Below are 14,903 nucleotides of genomic sequence, written 5' to 3' on the forward strand. Positions count from 1 at the left end.
CTCCTAATGAGTGACCGAGTGGACGGGATGCTGTCGGAGTACACACATACTCCTGCCCCAAATCATAAATGGGGGAGCGCAATGCTCTCATCTCCAGGTACACGATGACGGGGAGGAATCTCTGTCGGCTACCACGCTGCATCACACTACTCATGAGCGAACAAACGGAGCCAAACAAAGTCCAACCGCTTGCCAGCTACCACGTTGCTACACTAAACCAGCGGAGCCAAACAGAACAGAACCGTTTGTCGGCTAACACGCTGAGTCACCAGACCAACGGAGCCAAACAGCAGAACTGCCACACACCTATCTGATCTACCACTAACCCATGAGTGGTGGTGTGTACGTAAACATGTAACTGGCGATGTGCTCGATAATAATGGAGCAGACTATCGTACAGCATGCAATATGATGCATGACACTAAACATGGCAATATCCTGAACAATCCATATATAACTATAAAATGTGTACCACGGGACAATGAATCAAAACAAATGTACACAAATTAGATAAGGTATCAAAAACCCTAGGTCCTAAATATAATATACAATATGGTTGTGTCACTACCTCTATAAGCATGTATGATCAGGTAAATACTAACATGATGTGCATAAAAATAAACAAATAACATGTAACAGGTCGGGTAGTGATCAACCGAAGCAAATGAGAAACATAATCATTGCTATATGTTAAAAACATTATTATGCATATCAAAAGACATAAAGTCAAAGTACCCGCCTCCAATAAGAAATGTCCAATCCGGTCCAAATTCGACGTCGAGATACTCGTCTCGCGTCAAAGTCCTGTAGTACATGGTATCCAAATTTAGCTAATTACATATAAATAAATTAGCTAAATCAAATCCTCGAGAAGCTAATATAAATCCAGATCCAATTATAAACCCTAATTGAATCATTAAACTCCTCAATCGTTTCTAACTAATCCATTCGAATTAGGACTTGCAATAAGCATGGTTAATCATAACATCTTATCCGATTTAGCCCTAATTCAATACATGTACCTAGGTTAACATTAGTTATTAACCCATCCATCAATCATCGACAACATGATCAAAATAAAACCCTATACCTTACCTCAATTCACAGCCGCTATGTGAATCCACAACCGGAGACAACTTGCAGCGAATAAACCTGACTGAAGCGAGGTAAATGGTGCTGCCCTCTAAATCAAATACCCTACATTTTAGTGTCCAGATTGGAATGGAACTCAAAAATCATTACAGTAGTCCAAACAACACAGCATCTACAACAAGGATACAATTCCCTACTCCTTACCTCACTACCTAGGCACTGTTGACGCTGGAACAAGATGGGTCGGACCAAGAACACCCCATAGAGCACAATCTCCCTGCTGGAATCTTTCCCACTTCAACCGAGACCTCAATCAACAGCAAGGAAGAGGATCGGCAACAAATCAGCACCTCAACGATAGAAGCAGTCGGAGATGGCAGATCGGAGTGCGTCGACCAGAGAAAATGGAAGACTCAGTTGCTCTGGTGATGGTCGGCGTAGGCCTCACAGCGGCAGTGAAAAATATACCTATGGCACGCGGGATGAGTGGCCGATCAATGGGGGTAGAGGAGCGGATCGACACCAAGTGCTCAGGAGGAAGACAGTGGGCGGAGAGGATAGTGACAGTGACGTCGGTGTTGAGCGATGTGAAGGGGAAGTCGACACTGGGGTTTCCCGTGGCCGGTGATCGGCACGCGGCTTGGTGAAGTGGCGAAGCAAGGTGGCGTTGGGTCGGTGTCGGCGCATAGAGGAGAAGGCGACAAAGAAATTAGGGCAGAGCTCGGGAGGGAGAGGAGGAAGAGAAGAAGATGTTGTGCGCAATGTGTGCTAGGGCAAAGACGAGAAGAGGAAGAGAAATGGCTCGGCTTTTGTTCGCGAGGAAGGAAACCGCTTGGCACGAGATTAGGGCACGGGCACAGGTTCGGCACGCGGGGAAAGAAACGGATCAGCGGAGGGAAGAAAGAAAAAGAAAATAGAAAGGAAAAGAATATAAATAAATAAATAAAACTTTTTCTCACTAAAACAGGGTAGCCTAAACAGGCCTTTTCGAGACTCACTTTTATCCCCGTAAACTCGTCCATATGAGCTCTGAAAAATTCCCGAAAAAATTTTAAAAATTTTGGAAAATTCTCCTTATTATTTTCTGCCCTTTTTCGGTATTTTATACCCTCTCTCTTTGCCGCCACCAACAAGGGGAAGCCCTTTCCCTTGTTATCGTGACCACTACAAGGAAGAAATATCTTCCTTGTGTGCTTCTCTTCTTCTTCCTCTTGATCCCTCTTCTTCGCTCATGGCTAGTAACTTCCGAAGGAGAGACTTATACTCAAGGAGTTGTCTTGAGGAGCTCGGCATGGATAAGAATAGAGGCGAGGTTCGATAGTGTCGCTACAGTTGATGCCCTTCTCATTACAGGTCATCCGTAAGATACACCTAACGTAAATTTATGTTCCGTAAAAATTTAATTATGTGATCATGTTTGACATATTGTATCCTTGTATGCATGTGATGCGTGTGATGTAATAATTTAGGAATTATTATTATTTTATTTTTCGCTATACATGTTTACGAAACGTGTTTTATCACACATCGCATCGAGCATATCCAACATAGCCAAGAGGAACTTGGCTATGTGAATTCCACACGACCATGACACGAGCCGTGCCAGACCCATGCCCTGCACTATATAAGGGGGTTTCTTTCCCTTTTTAAAGGGAGGAAGGTTCTTCCTTTAAGGAGATCCATCTTGGTGATGATCCACACTCTCCATGCTTTTCGTTCGACGATCTGACGTCGTTTCCATCATCACATCGACTCCGTAAGCAAAGGATTGGATCTGAAAGTCACTTGACGCAACTAGATAAGTATTCTTCTCCTTTCCTCTTCTTGTTGGATTTATATACTTTTAATCTTTATGTCTTTGGATCTTTTTCTTCTAACCATGAAGTAGATCTATTATTCTAGGATTAAGGGAATAATTATGGTGTAGATTGATATAAGAACTCATGGATATGTCAATTTCCTATCTAGATGATATTACCATGCTTTGTATTTATTTGATCTTATGTGTATGCATTGTGTTTGATCTTATTTCTCATGTTTGATTGAATTGTTGTATTGGATTATTGATCCCGTAGGGGGATGCCCTAGATTGTATGACCAAGGGGCTCTAGTGACAAGGGTAACCTGTTAACAGACATCTAGGGTATGATCTTGAAAGGAGAAGCAATTTCCCAACAAGGAAGTAGGAAATTGCACGTAATTGCTATCTTTATCTCTAATGATATTGAGTATGAGTGCTTTTTATAATTTATGATCGAGGGGCCCTAGTGGCAGGGGTGACCCATTACTGGACTTCATAGGAGGCATTCCTAGTCCATAGCAAGGGATATTAATCTAAATATCATGCCGGCTTGACCACAGCAGGGGAGAGCCGGTAATGAATCTAACTTCCTACAAGTGCATGTGAATTAAAGATAGATACTTGGTGAACCATGATACATTGATACACATCACAATGAAACCGAACCCCTAGAATATCTCCCTAAAGCAACTTTCTCTCTCTCTCTCTCTCTCTCTCTCTCTTATTCTCAATCTTATTTCTCTTGCTTAGCTAGCCACCCGTGATTTGCCTCCTCTGTGTTGGCCTTGGGACGGGTTGGCGGGGACGCTGGGGGCGAGCGTATTCACCTTTTGTCACCTTATTTCTCTTACTTAGCACATAACTTGTCATTGTCAATTATTTAGCTAATTCTACTTGACAGATCACTAGTGATTATAATCAGTCCTTATGAGTTTGATAATCTTTTATATTATTGATGACGTAACTATGCACTTATAATTTGTAACAATAATTACCGTAAATTTTTACTAGTTAAACACTCTTTCAGGTAAATAAGAAAAATTTCATAATGAATATTGTAGTTAGAAAACTTCCACCAATAATCAAGTCAGGTGAAGAAATTATTAACCAAATAGACAGCTATGAATTCTTACCAGTATCTCAGCCTAATTTTGATGAGACAAATTATTGACTAAAAGAAGTTTTTTTTTTAAGTTGTTATATTGGAAGTATCTTCTCATTTGACATAATTTAGATGTGATGCATGTTCAGAAAAATTTATTTGATAATATCTTCAACATTGTAATGAATATGCTTGGAAGAACTAAAGGTATTACAAAATCACTTGTGCTTCACTCGAACCCGTTTATCTGGCTAGAAATCTATCTGTTTGCTTTGGAGGTTTGGTCGACCGATCCCCGGCTCAGTCAACCGATCAAGGCTGAAACTAATCCTACACAATTGTTAGTTTCTGTAAAACAGAGTTAGACAAAAAAGTAAATGATATATAAATCAATAACTTGGCAGCTTTCGGACTGTCCGGTTCTGACTTCGGATTTCCTCCAGAAATCCTAAGTCGAATCGACGCCTACTGTTCCCTCAATAGGGAACGTGTCCTCACTTATTCCTCTCAGGAGAGACTACCTATTGCCAGACCGGTTCTCTAGATCCATTGAACTTTCCGCGTAGGGTTACCACCCCCTAGGATTTTCCATAACCTAGGGTTACCACCCCTAGCACTTAGGGTTACCTCCCCTAGGGTTTTCCATAACCTAGGGTTACCACCCCTAGGGTTTTCTACCTGTCTAACTATAGCTAGAACTTTCCATCACCTAGGGTTACCACCCCTAGGACCTAGGGTTACCTCCCCCTAAAGTTTTTCACTTGCCTATAATCCACTAGGACTTTTGTCTAAGATAACTTAGGATTTTTCTGCAAGCTCAATTAACCTTGTTAAATCATAAGACAACTTAACTTTTGACCTTTTGACATAATCAAAACTCAGGTTCGATCATCTGGTGGTTCCTGCTCCAATAGATGATACCAAAATCTATAATTTTGAAGTATTCCATAAACAATCAAATGCATTTTAACGAATTCCCTAGACCCAAAATGTACATTTACACATTTAACACATGGGCATTGACTTTCATTTGTTGCCCCTGTTCTTTCAAAAGCATAGTCCAAAAAATTTTCAATCCTCTGTCCATATGCTTCATCAAGTGGATCATTAATAAGATCCATCCATTTCTTATCGGGTGCCATTCTATATTCAAAAAGGTGGATAAATTTAACTACAAATCAGATTCTAGGGATCTCTACTGTAGAAAACGAAGAGGAAATATAAGTAATTAGATTCTAAGGATTCCTGCCATATAAAATGAAGAGAAAATACAAATAATCAGATTCTAAGGTTCTCTGACATAGAAAATGAAGAGAAAATACAAGTAATCAGATTCTAAGGATCCTTGTCATAGAAAATGAAGAGAAAATAGAAAAGGAAATAGAAAGGAAGAAAGCAAAAATCTCACCTGAAATAGGAGCTTGGAGATTGTCGTCGGATTGTCGATCTCTTGATTTTCTCTGCGACGGTGGAACTGCAGTGAGGAGTCGTTATTGTGTGCTCAAAGCCCTAGAGGTGGAAGGGGACACAAAACTATAGGGAAGGTAAGCAAAGTCACTGTAGGAATAGGGTTTCCCTACTGCCTGTCGAACCTACTGATCTCTCGAGCTCGACGGCAATGGCAACGACAGAACCCGAGGAAGATGAAGAGTCGCACACTCCCCTGTTGCTCGTCGGACCTTGCGCGCCCCTGTTGCCCGCCGACCTTGCGCGCCCTTGTTGCCCGTCGAACCTGCTGATCTCTATCTCTCGAGCTCAATGGCAATGGCAGCACACGAGGAAGATGAAGTCATGCACGCACCTTGGGGGGGGGCTCGATGTTCGATGCATATATGTGGTCATTTTAATTGATTTGAGTCAAAAGTCATCTCAACCATTGTATTAGAAGATAGCTTGGTATCTTTAATTTGATTTAATTTGAGTCAACATATTTGGATCATCTCAACCATTAAATCAGGAGATAATTTTGTGTCTTTAATTTGATTTGTCTTACTGTTCAAGCATCTGAATACTTTTCTGCTATTTTTAGTAATTTTTGTATTTTCTATTTTTGGTATATTTATGTCACTTTTGATATTCATGTACAAATCAACGGAACCAATATTATCCACTGTGTCAATTTTTATTATAATTTTTTCTTAATTAGTTAGAATGTTTCAATAATGACGGGAGGAAATCCTATCATAAAAGATTTTGCAATAATGACGGGAGAAAATCCTATCGTTAAAGGCATGACAATAACGACCAAAATAACAAATACAGTCGTTAATGACAAAACATCAAAGACATGAATAAATATTGTCGTTAATGCAGACACATCAATAACAGGTACTAAATCTCGTTGTTATTGAACCACCAATAATAACGGTATTTAATATCGTCATTAATATTCGTTGTTAAAAATAACTTTTTTAATAGTGGCTGCGACTAATTTTGATAGAACGAACACAATAAAATGAGTAAAAAAGAAACGACGAGTCGAATTTCATCCTATGCTATTGACACACACTAATCCTACTACATTGCCTTCGGGAAGGATTCATAGGCCTCGGGAAGGATTCATAGGCCGATGATCATCCATAGCTTAGCTTGAACAGCAAATACTTTTGAATCTTATACAAACAAATGAAAAAGAAACAAAAATAAGATGAGATCCAGCAAAGGTCTTTGAAGGAGACTCACCTGCAAAACTAAACAAATGATAGTACCAAAACCAAAAAAATAAAAAATAAAAAATTGGAGCTTATTTAAATAATAGAAAATCCATTCAAATTAAATGCAATGGCAAACTAATTAATTAATGCGTAGGGTTGTAACCAAAAGCTCTAAATAGCTATTATTATTATATCTAGTGATGTGTAAGAAATTAAATTTGTTGGATGTTGGAGTAGGAACTCTGTATGAAAATAATGCAATACAAGTTAGAGGATGTCAGAATTATCCGACAAAGTTTGTTCAACACTTCAGTTACTCTTAGGCGTTGGAGATTGATAAAAAGTAAAGAATTAAAGAAGAAAATAGAGACTAAATTTAGATCCTTATATATAAACCATACCTTGAATAATAAGGTTGTAGGACCCCTAGGGTGGTTCATGAGTTACAATAGTATTAGAGGATACAAGGATTGATTTACTCAAATTTGTTCCAAAATGTAATACAATAGGACATTTTAACTATTAAATCACGTATAGAGTATTATTTTAATAATTCTCTTTTTAATTTTCTGCCGTGTGTGTTTATCCTGTGTTAGTCTTTCTCACAAAGAATTAACTATTCATTTTAACCTGATAAAGTAATAATGATGGATTACAATATTGATCAATTTTGAAAAGTGAAGCTCTAAATCATTTGCTTCCTCTAACGCTCATTTCCTCACCCTATCAACTGTAATGACATAAGAAGTTAGATAATTATATATATATTTTTCAAAAAAATTAAATAGGTTGCTCTTATTTGTATTATCATTAAAAGGATATTTTATTTTATTTTATTATCTGAAAAATATTTTTATTGTAATTAAAATTGTTATAATAACATTAATAAGAGTATTTTGAATGAAAAATAAAGGTAACAAAGGAGAAGTTTATGACTGATTGAGTTCGTTGGGAAAATAATAGGCCCAACTAACCAGCCCAATTAAAAGCCCATATGTTCAGTCCACTTCCATCACCATCGGGAATCGAGATCTCGCTTCTTTCGCTTCGCTTTCATCTTGTTTCATTTCTCAAGATCGCGGAGAATCCAAAGGTGCCGAAGAAAGAGAGGAAGAAAAGATGTCGAAGAAGAAGGCTTCCTTGACCATGACGCTTAAGGACTTTCATGGCGGCTCCATCCCTTCCCAACTCGTCCTCCCCTCAGCACCTGGCAGCGGCATCAACAACGCGTACAACTGCTTTTCCTTGATTCTATTGCCTCTTCTCTTTGAGTTTCCGATCGATTCAAAAGGGAAAAAAGATGAGTTTTTTTCCCCCTCTTCCTTCTTTCGTGCAGCTCCGCTAGGCCGACCGATCGACCTGGCGCTTGGAGCATTGGTGTACCACCCGGCGCCGGCAGGTCCGACCTTCAAAACCACCACTTTCTCCGCCCCCGTCCCGGATCCGCAGGTGCGGCTTCAGCCCCTGCTCGCGCCCGAGAGGAACGACCCGCTGAGTTCCTCTCGCATCCGCCCCACATCGGCAGGCATTTTGATGAGGATGAGCGCGAGCCCTTCGACGTTTCCTCCGTCCCCCGCCGCGCCGCCGCCCCTGACGATGTTCTCCGGCCCTTTGCCCCTCCCAGATCCGAGCCCAAGCGCCCCATCTCGAGTCCGATAGTTCCCTCACCTGTCATCGCTCCTGTGCCTAACCCTGGCCATGTTTCCCCCTCTCCTCGTCCCTCCAACAACGGCGGCCCTGCTTGGGGTCCGAGGAAGGAAGTCGGAAGTGAGCCACCGCCTTCTTTGCCGACCCAACCTGTATGTTCGGCATCGAGGCTCGCACAGGCGAGCGCAGTTGAGAAGGTGTCATCGGGCAGATGGAACTTAAGGCATCCAGAGGCAGAGACTGTCAGACCCCATGAAAGGGAAGACATGGAAAGGCAGTTTGTTGAGACAGTTAGAATTGTAGACGGCATCTATCGGGATCTAGAAAGGGAGAATCCAAAATCAGTTTCGTCGCAGGTGGTCTATGCAGACGTCAAGGAGAGGGCTTTACCAGTCTCTTATCCAGTTAGGGTACAAGATCAGCATCGGGCAAGATCTCCAATGTACCCTGAGGTGAACGAGAAACAAACTATTGGTTACTTGTTTGAGGGTGTTCGGCCAACTTCCTGTGATGGCACGTTCAGTGGGTCAAAAGTACACAAGCAAGGTGCGACAGAGGTGTTCGAGCGTCCAAAGCTTAAGCTTCTCCCAAGAAGAAAGCCACTTGAATCTCAAGATATTCAAATTAGGGATTTTGATGACAAGCAGGTATAGGTGGTATCCTTTGTTCGACAATCTTCTTGTGTTGGTAAATTGTTTGCAACGTGTGGTTGTTATTTGGCACTTGTGTAGGCATATCAGGTATCCATGAACGATGCCCATGAAGTGCATGGCAATTTAAATTTTCCAAAACCAGAGTCAGCTGGAGCAGATGAAGGGGAGCAAGCAATTGAACGGCCCAAACTGAATCTAAAGCCTCGGTCACAAACTATTGAGCAGTCAGAAGGAGGTGCTGACAGGGAGAGGTCAGAATCTCTTCTATGCTAAACTCATTTGTCTCACATTTTTATGGTGAGTTGAGAGCCTTGCCTATGGAGAAGTGGGGAGTTGGGCCCCGTAAGTCTAATCGGCTCTAGGGCTGATCGGCTATAGATTGGGGGCCCTGCCTTTGTGTAGTGGGGAGCTAAGTCCTGTGGGCCGACTGACTGAGATTGGGGATTCAACATATGCCTAGACAATTTGTCCGGTCGGACTTTATGTCGGGGTTCATCTTGCATTCGGCCGCTATACTTGAATATAGAGTTCGGTCCAACCGAGCGATGTGCCTAGCATGTCTGATCGGCCCTTTGGTTCGATCGGCCAGAGCACTTGGCGGTGACACTGGGCTCATTTCGGAATGACATCGATACGACTCGGGAGGTGACCTCTTTTTGACTTTGATCGTTACATCAGTTGACTTTCTTGACGTCGAACCCAATTTCGGAGGTCCCACCTTACTTGCCGTATCAGCCACCTTGCAAAATGGGAGGTGAGACGGCAGGGAAAAGGCAGGTGTTGATATTACTTTGATTTTTTTTTTTTTGATTGATTGGATTTAATTATGAGTGATGTGAAATCTGAGTCAGCAAAATTGCCGATTAGGTTACATCATTACTTATCGACAACTTGATTGAGAGTTAACTCTGGGATGGATTTGTTAAGTTTGAAAGTTTACTATAGATTTGTAGAACATGTAAAGTTCATGATACAAATTAGTTTTTTTTAAAAGGAGTCTAGCTATTTGTTTGTATTTTTTAGGTTCTTTATATTTGAGTTCTGTAGCTGTTCTGCAGATAGCTGATAACTTTACATTTCTCTCAGCTGCTTTAGTTGTCTTCTCTTTTCTATTTGAATTTTGTGTAAACCAACCTGATAAATTGTCATGTTGGCCAAAGCACAAAATTGTATATCCAAAATGATTATTCAGCCATCGATTGATTTCACTCTTACTGATCACTTATCTTGGCTCTTCATTTTTTAGATCATGCCAACTGATTGCTTTTTTGATATGTTGAAAAAGATGTAAACATTTTGAGGGGATTGAATATGATGCAATGATTTGGTTTCTAGATCAAAAAGATGAGTCTCAATTTTTGTCATTGATTACATGGATTTATCTATCATTGAATTCTAAGGCCATTTCTCTACTTAAAATCCAGATTCACAAATGAAGACCTGGTTTACAAAAAATACTGTTGAGATTTATTCACAAACTTGTCGACTTAATTTTATTTTTTTCATCTGGGATTGAGACCCACATAGGTGGTGTTGATTTCAATATAAATAGTTAAGAGTTAATAAACATATGGAAAAGGGTTCTGAAATGACCTCTCCTCTTTTATTTCATCTATTTCAAGAACCATATGAACACATTAGGCACCAAGTCACCATCACACAAGCACACAAAAGGCTTCACTAGTATATTTACATAGGAGACTACACTTACTAATCCCATTTTGTCCATTCTCTGAGGTAAGCAGTGTATTAGTTCGAGACTACTAATGCATATGCCCACATTTCAACAATTGGATCAGTGTTCTGGGTAACTTTGTCTAATCCTGTGCATCTTGGGTCATCGCATTGATTTGATGCACAATGTTTTGTAGAGAGGTTGGGAAATGGAGCTTTTGAAGGGGGAGCTTATTTCCTAGGTTTCACTCATGGATATGCTTTATATTTTACAGTAAAGGTATAAATATGCGTCATATTTTTTGACATTTTTAATCCACTGATGATATTTGATTCTGGACCGAATTATTGGCTAGCTATAAATTCATAAGGGTGTCTTTTGCTTTTCTCATATTGCACAAGCGCATTGATTATAACACTTAAAGATCTTCCTTGAATCAGTGACAATGTAACTGATTTCTTATGAACTGTACTACCTTGCTTTATTGTAGGAAAAGTGTTTTTGGCGGAGCTCGACCACGGGAACTAGTAAGTTTCTTTGTTTATCTATATATGCAGAACTCTTCTTGGGTCCCAGTGCAGGATGGGTTTTCTGGTGCCTTCTAAATCTTTCTTTTAGTTATATAGCAATTAATCATAATTTTGCAGGTTTTGAAGGAGCGTGGCATAGATATTGCAGCTAATGAGCTTGACATGATCAGATCATCCAACAGGTAGTCACTGTCTGTATCATGAACTTTCATCTTGTTGCTTGTTTCTTTGACTAAATTCATTGAAAGATAAATGACTGTTAATTTATATAAGCAGAAGAGGTGTTTCATTGCCATATTTTCATTCTTTAGTTTATGCTTCAAAGGACTTGCTTTGTAGTGGGTCTTAAAAACATTATGGGCCAATAAAAATACAGTTGTACTTCTGTATAATGCAATTTTGTTGATTTTTCCCAACCTTTTGTCTGTATATTAATATTTTAAGTCACGACTCTTGTAACTTTGATCTAACTGTTCTTGTAGAGTTGTTCAGTGTGATACAAAAATTATGACTATTTTCTAGATTCACAGCTCACATGTTTGTACATTTAGGTTCCTTGAGTACATCTCTACTGCATTAACTGTTCACTGTTGAGTAGGTTTGTCCATTTATTCTATTTGATATTCTGCTCTTCTCAATAGTGGCTATAAATTGTGTTGGTGGTTTGTAACACGTGCATTCCTCCTTCCTATCTTATTGTCTAATTGTGAATTAACTATGGGGTTTGTTAGGTGCCTTTCAAAGCTAATTTATAGCTCATGTCGTTTGTTTTACGTTTTTTGCAAGGACTAGGAATGATCTTCTGAAGATCGATCACAAGACAGAGCCAAATTCATCAACCCAACTTGGAGAAAGAGCTGAGAGGCTATCCGTTGGGCAAAGGACTGCAAAGGATACGGAGAGCAAAGACCATCGCCCGGATAATGAGAGAGTAGATATGCAAAGTGCTTTGTGGAGAAATAATAACAGAAAGAACTCTAGAGAGAGTGACAAACCACTTGAACAACCTCGGGCGGATACTGACAATTGGCGCAAGCCCGTCATAGAGAATCAAAAATCTGAAGTTCCTGGACCTCGATTTGGAAAAGGTGCCTCTGCATTGGAGCTTGCTCAATCATTCTCGAGATCTGTTTCCGATGGTAGGCTAGAGAATAAGATTCCTGGTCAGAATCAACTTCCCTTTTCTCGCCTTACTGGCGCCAAGGAGCTTTACTCAGGAACGACTCATAGGCAGATTAACGGCTACTGATTTATTGTTTTTCTCCGAGCTTCGAAACAGTATTGAACCGGTTGACCATTCTCGCAGCCAGCGTTCTATTTCTTAGGCAATCAGATAGTAGCATGATGCATTGCTCTGACAAACATTATTTGAATTACTGATTCTAAACAAAAGATGATTAAGGAAGCCATTCAACTAAATTTTTTGTTTATGATCATTTCTAAATCCTTGCAGATTGAGTACTTCCTTTTAGGATCAACATTAAACGATGCAGAAAGACAATTTGTACTGAGGTGAAGTTTCAGATTCTTTGTTGGAATTGTATACGAGTCTATCTGGTGCTTGAAAGCAATCTCATACCAAATGATTGACTCTTGATTAAGTCTTTGTAGTCTACATTTAAAACCAATTGATAGATATAGTAAAGTCAACCAGTTAGGTTTTTTTTAGCTTTCTCTGCAAATAAAAATTAAGTGAAGATGTAAATATTTTAAACTAATAAGAACAATATATTACTAGCATTATTGTTAGAAGTAATTGCATTGTCCTAATTATTCCATAATTATTCTTTATTGAGATGATGTAAATATGATTGAAACAACCATTGGAGTTGAGTGAGTTTGGGAGAATTATTATTTTTTTAATAAAATCTGTTTAGGTTTAATGATTATAACTAGTTCTGAAGGAAATCTCCTACCTGTTCTTGCCTCTCTCATTGACTGTGCCTTTGACTTTGCATTCTTGTCTATGTTAGATTATATCGTTAATTTTACACTTGTTGGGCTCCTTTTCCCCGATCGGCTCTTCCTACCGCTACCTCGGAATATGGTTCCACAACATCTCAGTTCCATCTTACGTTTGGGTGGCCAACCGCCGGCGACTGCTCACCGGACGCTCCGGCCGCTTCTCATTGACGACTAGCTGAAAGCTCCTTCTCACTGACGACAGCTCGGGGACGGAATTCTGGTCCTCCGGCGCCAACTCCGTCGCCGTGAGCAACCCGGTGGCCCAGATCCGCGACGATGGTAACTTCATCGTCAGGGAGGCATCCGGGAACGGCTATCAGGCGTGGCAGAGCTACGACGTGCCCACGGACACGATACTCCCAGGGATGAGGTTCTGTCGGAGCACCGCCGGCGGGTTCAATATCAACCTCACGGCGTGGACGAGCCTCAGCGACCCGGCGCCGGGGGACTACGTTCTGGGAGTCGACATGGACGGCGTGCCGGAGGAGTTCTTGTGGGCCGGCATGCAGCCGCTGTGGCGGTCGGGGCCGTGGACCGGGCTCTACCTCAGCGGCGTTCCGCAGATGGGGCAAGAGAATCTGGTGGAGTACCACTATGAGCCGGCGACCCCCCAACAATTCGTCTACTCCTACACCGTCCGCGACAGCTCCTTCCTCTCCAGAATCACCTTGAACTCCTCCGGCCAGGTTCAGCTTCTGGTGTGGGCGGAGGATAACCACCAGTGGAGCGTTCGAGCATACGTTCCCATGGATCCCTGCGACACCGTGGCGGCCCCAACGCGATCTGCTCCCCCAACTCGTAGCCGATGTGCGTGTGCCTGCAGGGGTTCCAGCTCAAGAACCTCACCAACTGGGACCTGATCAAGAGCTGGTCCAACGGATGCCTGAGGAAGACCGACTTGGACTGCCGCAACACGACCGACGGATTCTTCACCCAAAGCAGCGTAAAGCTGCCGGACATGTCGATCGCGGTCATGAACACGAGTTTGACCTTGGAGGAATGCGGCAGTCTGTGCCTGAACGACTGCAACTGCACGGCCTACGCGAGCGCCAACGTCACCGGGAGCGGCTGCATTCGCTGGACCACGCAGCTCACGGACATCAAGTTCTCCTTCGGCAGGGACGCCGGGCAGGATCTCTTCGTCAGGCTCGCCGCCGCCGATCTTATCGAAGGTGAACAAATTAGTCTACTGTACCTTCACGATTTTCATCCATATCAACGTATTCCTATCTATGTTTTGTAGCCTACTCTGAATCAAGCACTCCTCGCCGGCGGCGTGTAGGGCTGATCGTAGCAGTTACTTTGGTGGCGTCGTTTCTGCTATCCATCGCTGATTTTTGCATATGGAAATGGAAGAGCAAATCATTAATCCCTCCTTTCACCTTGTAATTCTCAGGCTAATCCATCTGCTGAAACTGTCTTCTTCTCGGCACGCAGAGAGGTGCGTGATTATAGCAGCTGGAGAAGAAGATTTGAACCTCCCCTTATTTGACTTCGGCGCCATTGTCAATGCCGCCAACAATTTTTCCATTGGCAATAAGCTCGGCGAGAGAAGATTCGACCCGGTATACTGTTGTCTTTTTGACAGCATGAAACAAGCACAAAATAAAATACTAACAACTCACAATGATCTCCCGAGACGAACTTGGTCACCTGTCACCGCTTTCCGTCGAAGAGCGATCACAAAACTGATTCAAAAAGCTCTTCTTAAGATCCACAAACCAAAACCTCTGTTGCTTCCGAATGCTCTTGTCTTTGCTCACTCACGATCACCTCGCTCCCTC

The 14,903-nt window shown here is 41.5% G+C and overlaps 3 protein-coding genes across 3 annotated transcripts; all 3 read left to right on the plus strand.

Moving 5' to 3' along the window:
* The first annotated feature begins 7,691 nt into the window (after positions 1-7,691).
* Positions 7,692-12,695, plus strand: LOC122019842. The gene is made up of 6 exons (XM_042577403.1): positions 7,692-7,878; positions 7,986-8,943; positions 9,028-9,200; positions 11,115-11,151; positions 11,272-11,336; positions 11,941-12,695. The coding sequence occupies exons 1-6, from the start codon at positions 7,769-7,771 to the stop codon at positions 12,401-12,403; spliced, it is 1,806 nt and encodes a 601-aa protein (XP_042433337.1). The 5' UTR covers positions 7,692-7,768; the 3' UTR covers positions 12,404-12,695.
* On the plus strand, positions 12,642-13,921 carry LOC122019147 (S-locus-specific glycoprotein S6-like). The gene is made up of 3 exons (XM_042576643.1): positions 12,642-12,658; positions 13,322-13,805; positions 13,847-13,921. Exons 1-3 carry the CDS (start codon positions 12,642-12,644, stop codon positions 13,919-13,921), a joined length of 576 nt encoding a protein of 191 aa, XP_042432577.1.
* LOC122019843 (putative serine/threonine-protein kinase receptor) lies at positions 12,827-14,616 on the plus strand. Its single transcript, XM_042577404.1, has 2 exons — positions 12,827-14,291; positions 14,363-14,616. The coding sequence occupies exons 1-2, from the start codon at positions 13,925-13,927 to the stop codon at positions 14,506-14,508; spliced, it is 513 nt and encodes a 170-aa protein (XP_042433338.1). The 5' UTR covers positions 12,827-13,924; the 3' UTR covers positions 14,509-14,616.
* The last annotated feature ends 287 nt before the right edge of the window (positions 14,617-14,903 follow it).

The sequence above is a fragment of the Zingiber officinale genome, chromosome 9A (assembly GCF_018446385.1).
Source record: "Zingiber officinale cultivar Zhangliang chromosome 9A, Zo_v1.1, whole genome shotgun sequence".
NCBI classification, from domain to species: domain Eukaryota; kingdom Viridiplantae; phylum Streptophyta; class Magnoliopsida; order Zingiberales; family Zingiberaceae; genus Zingiber; species Zingiber officinale.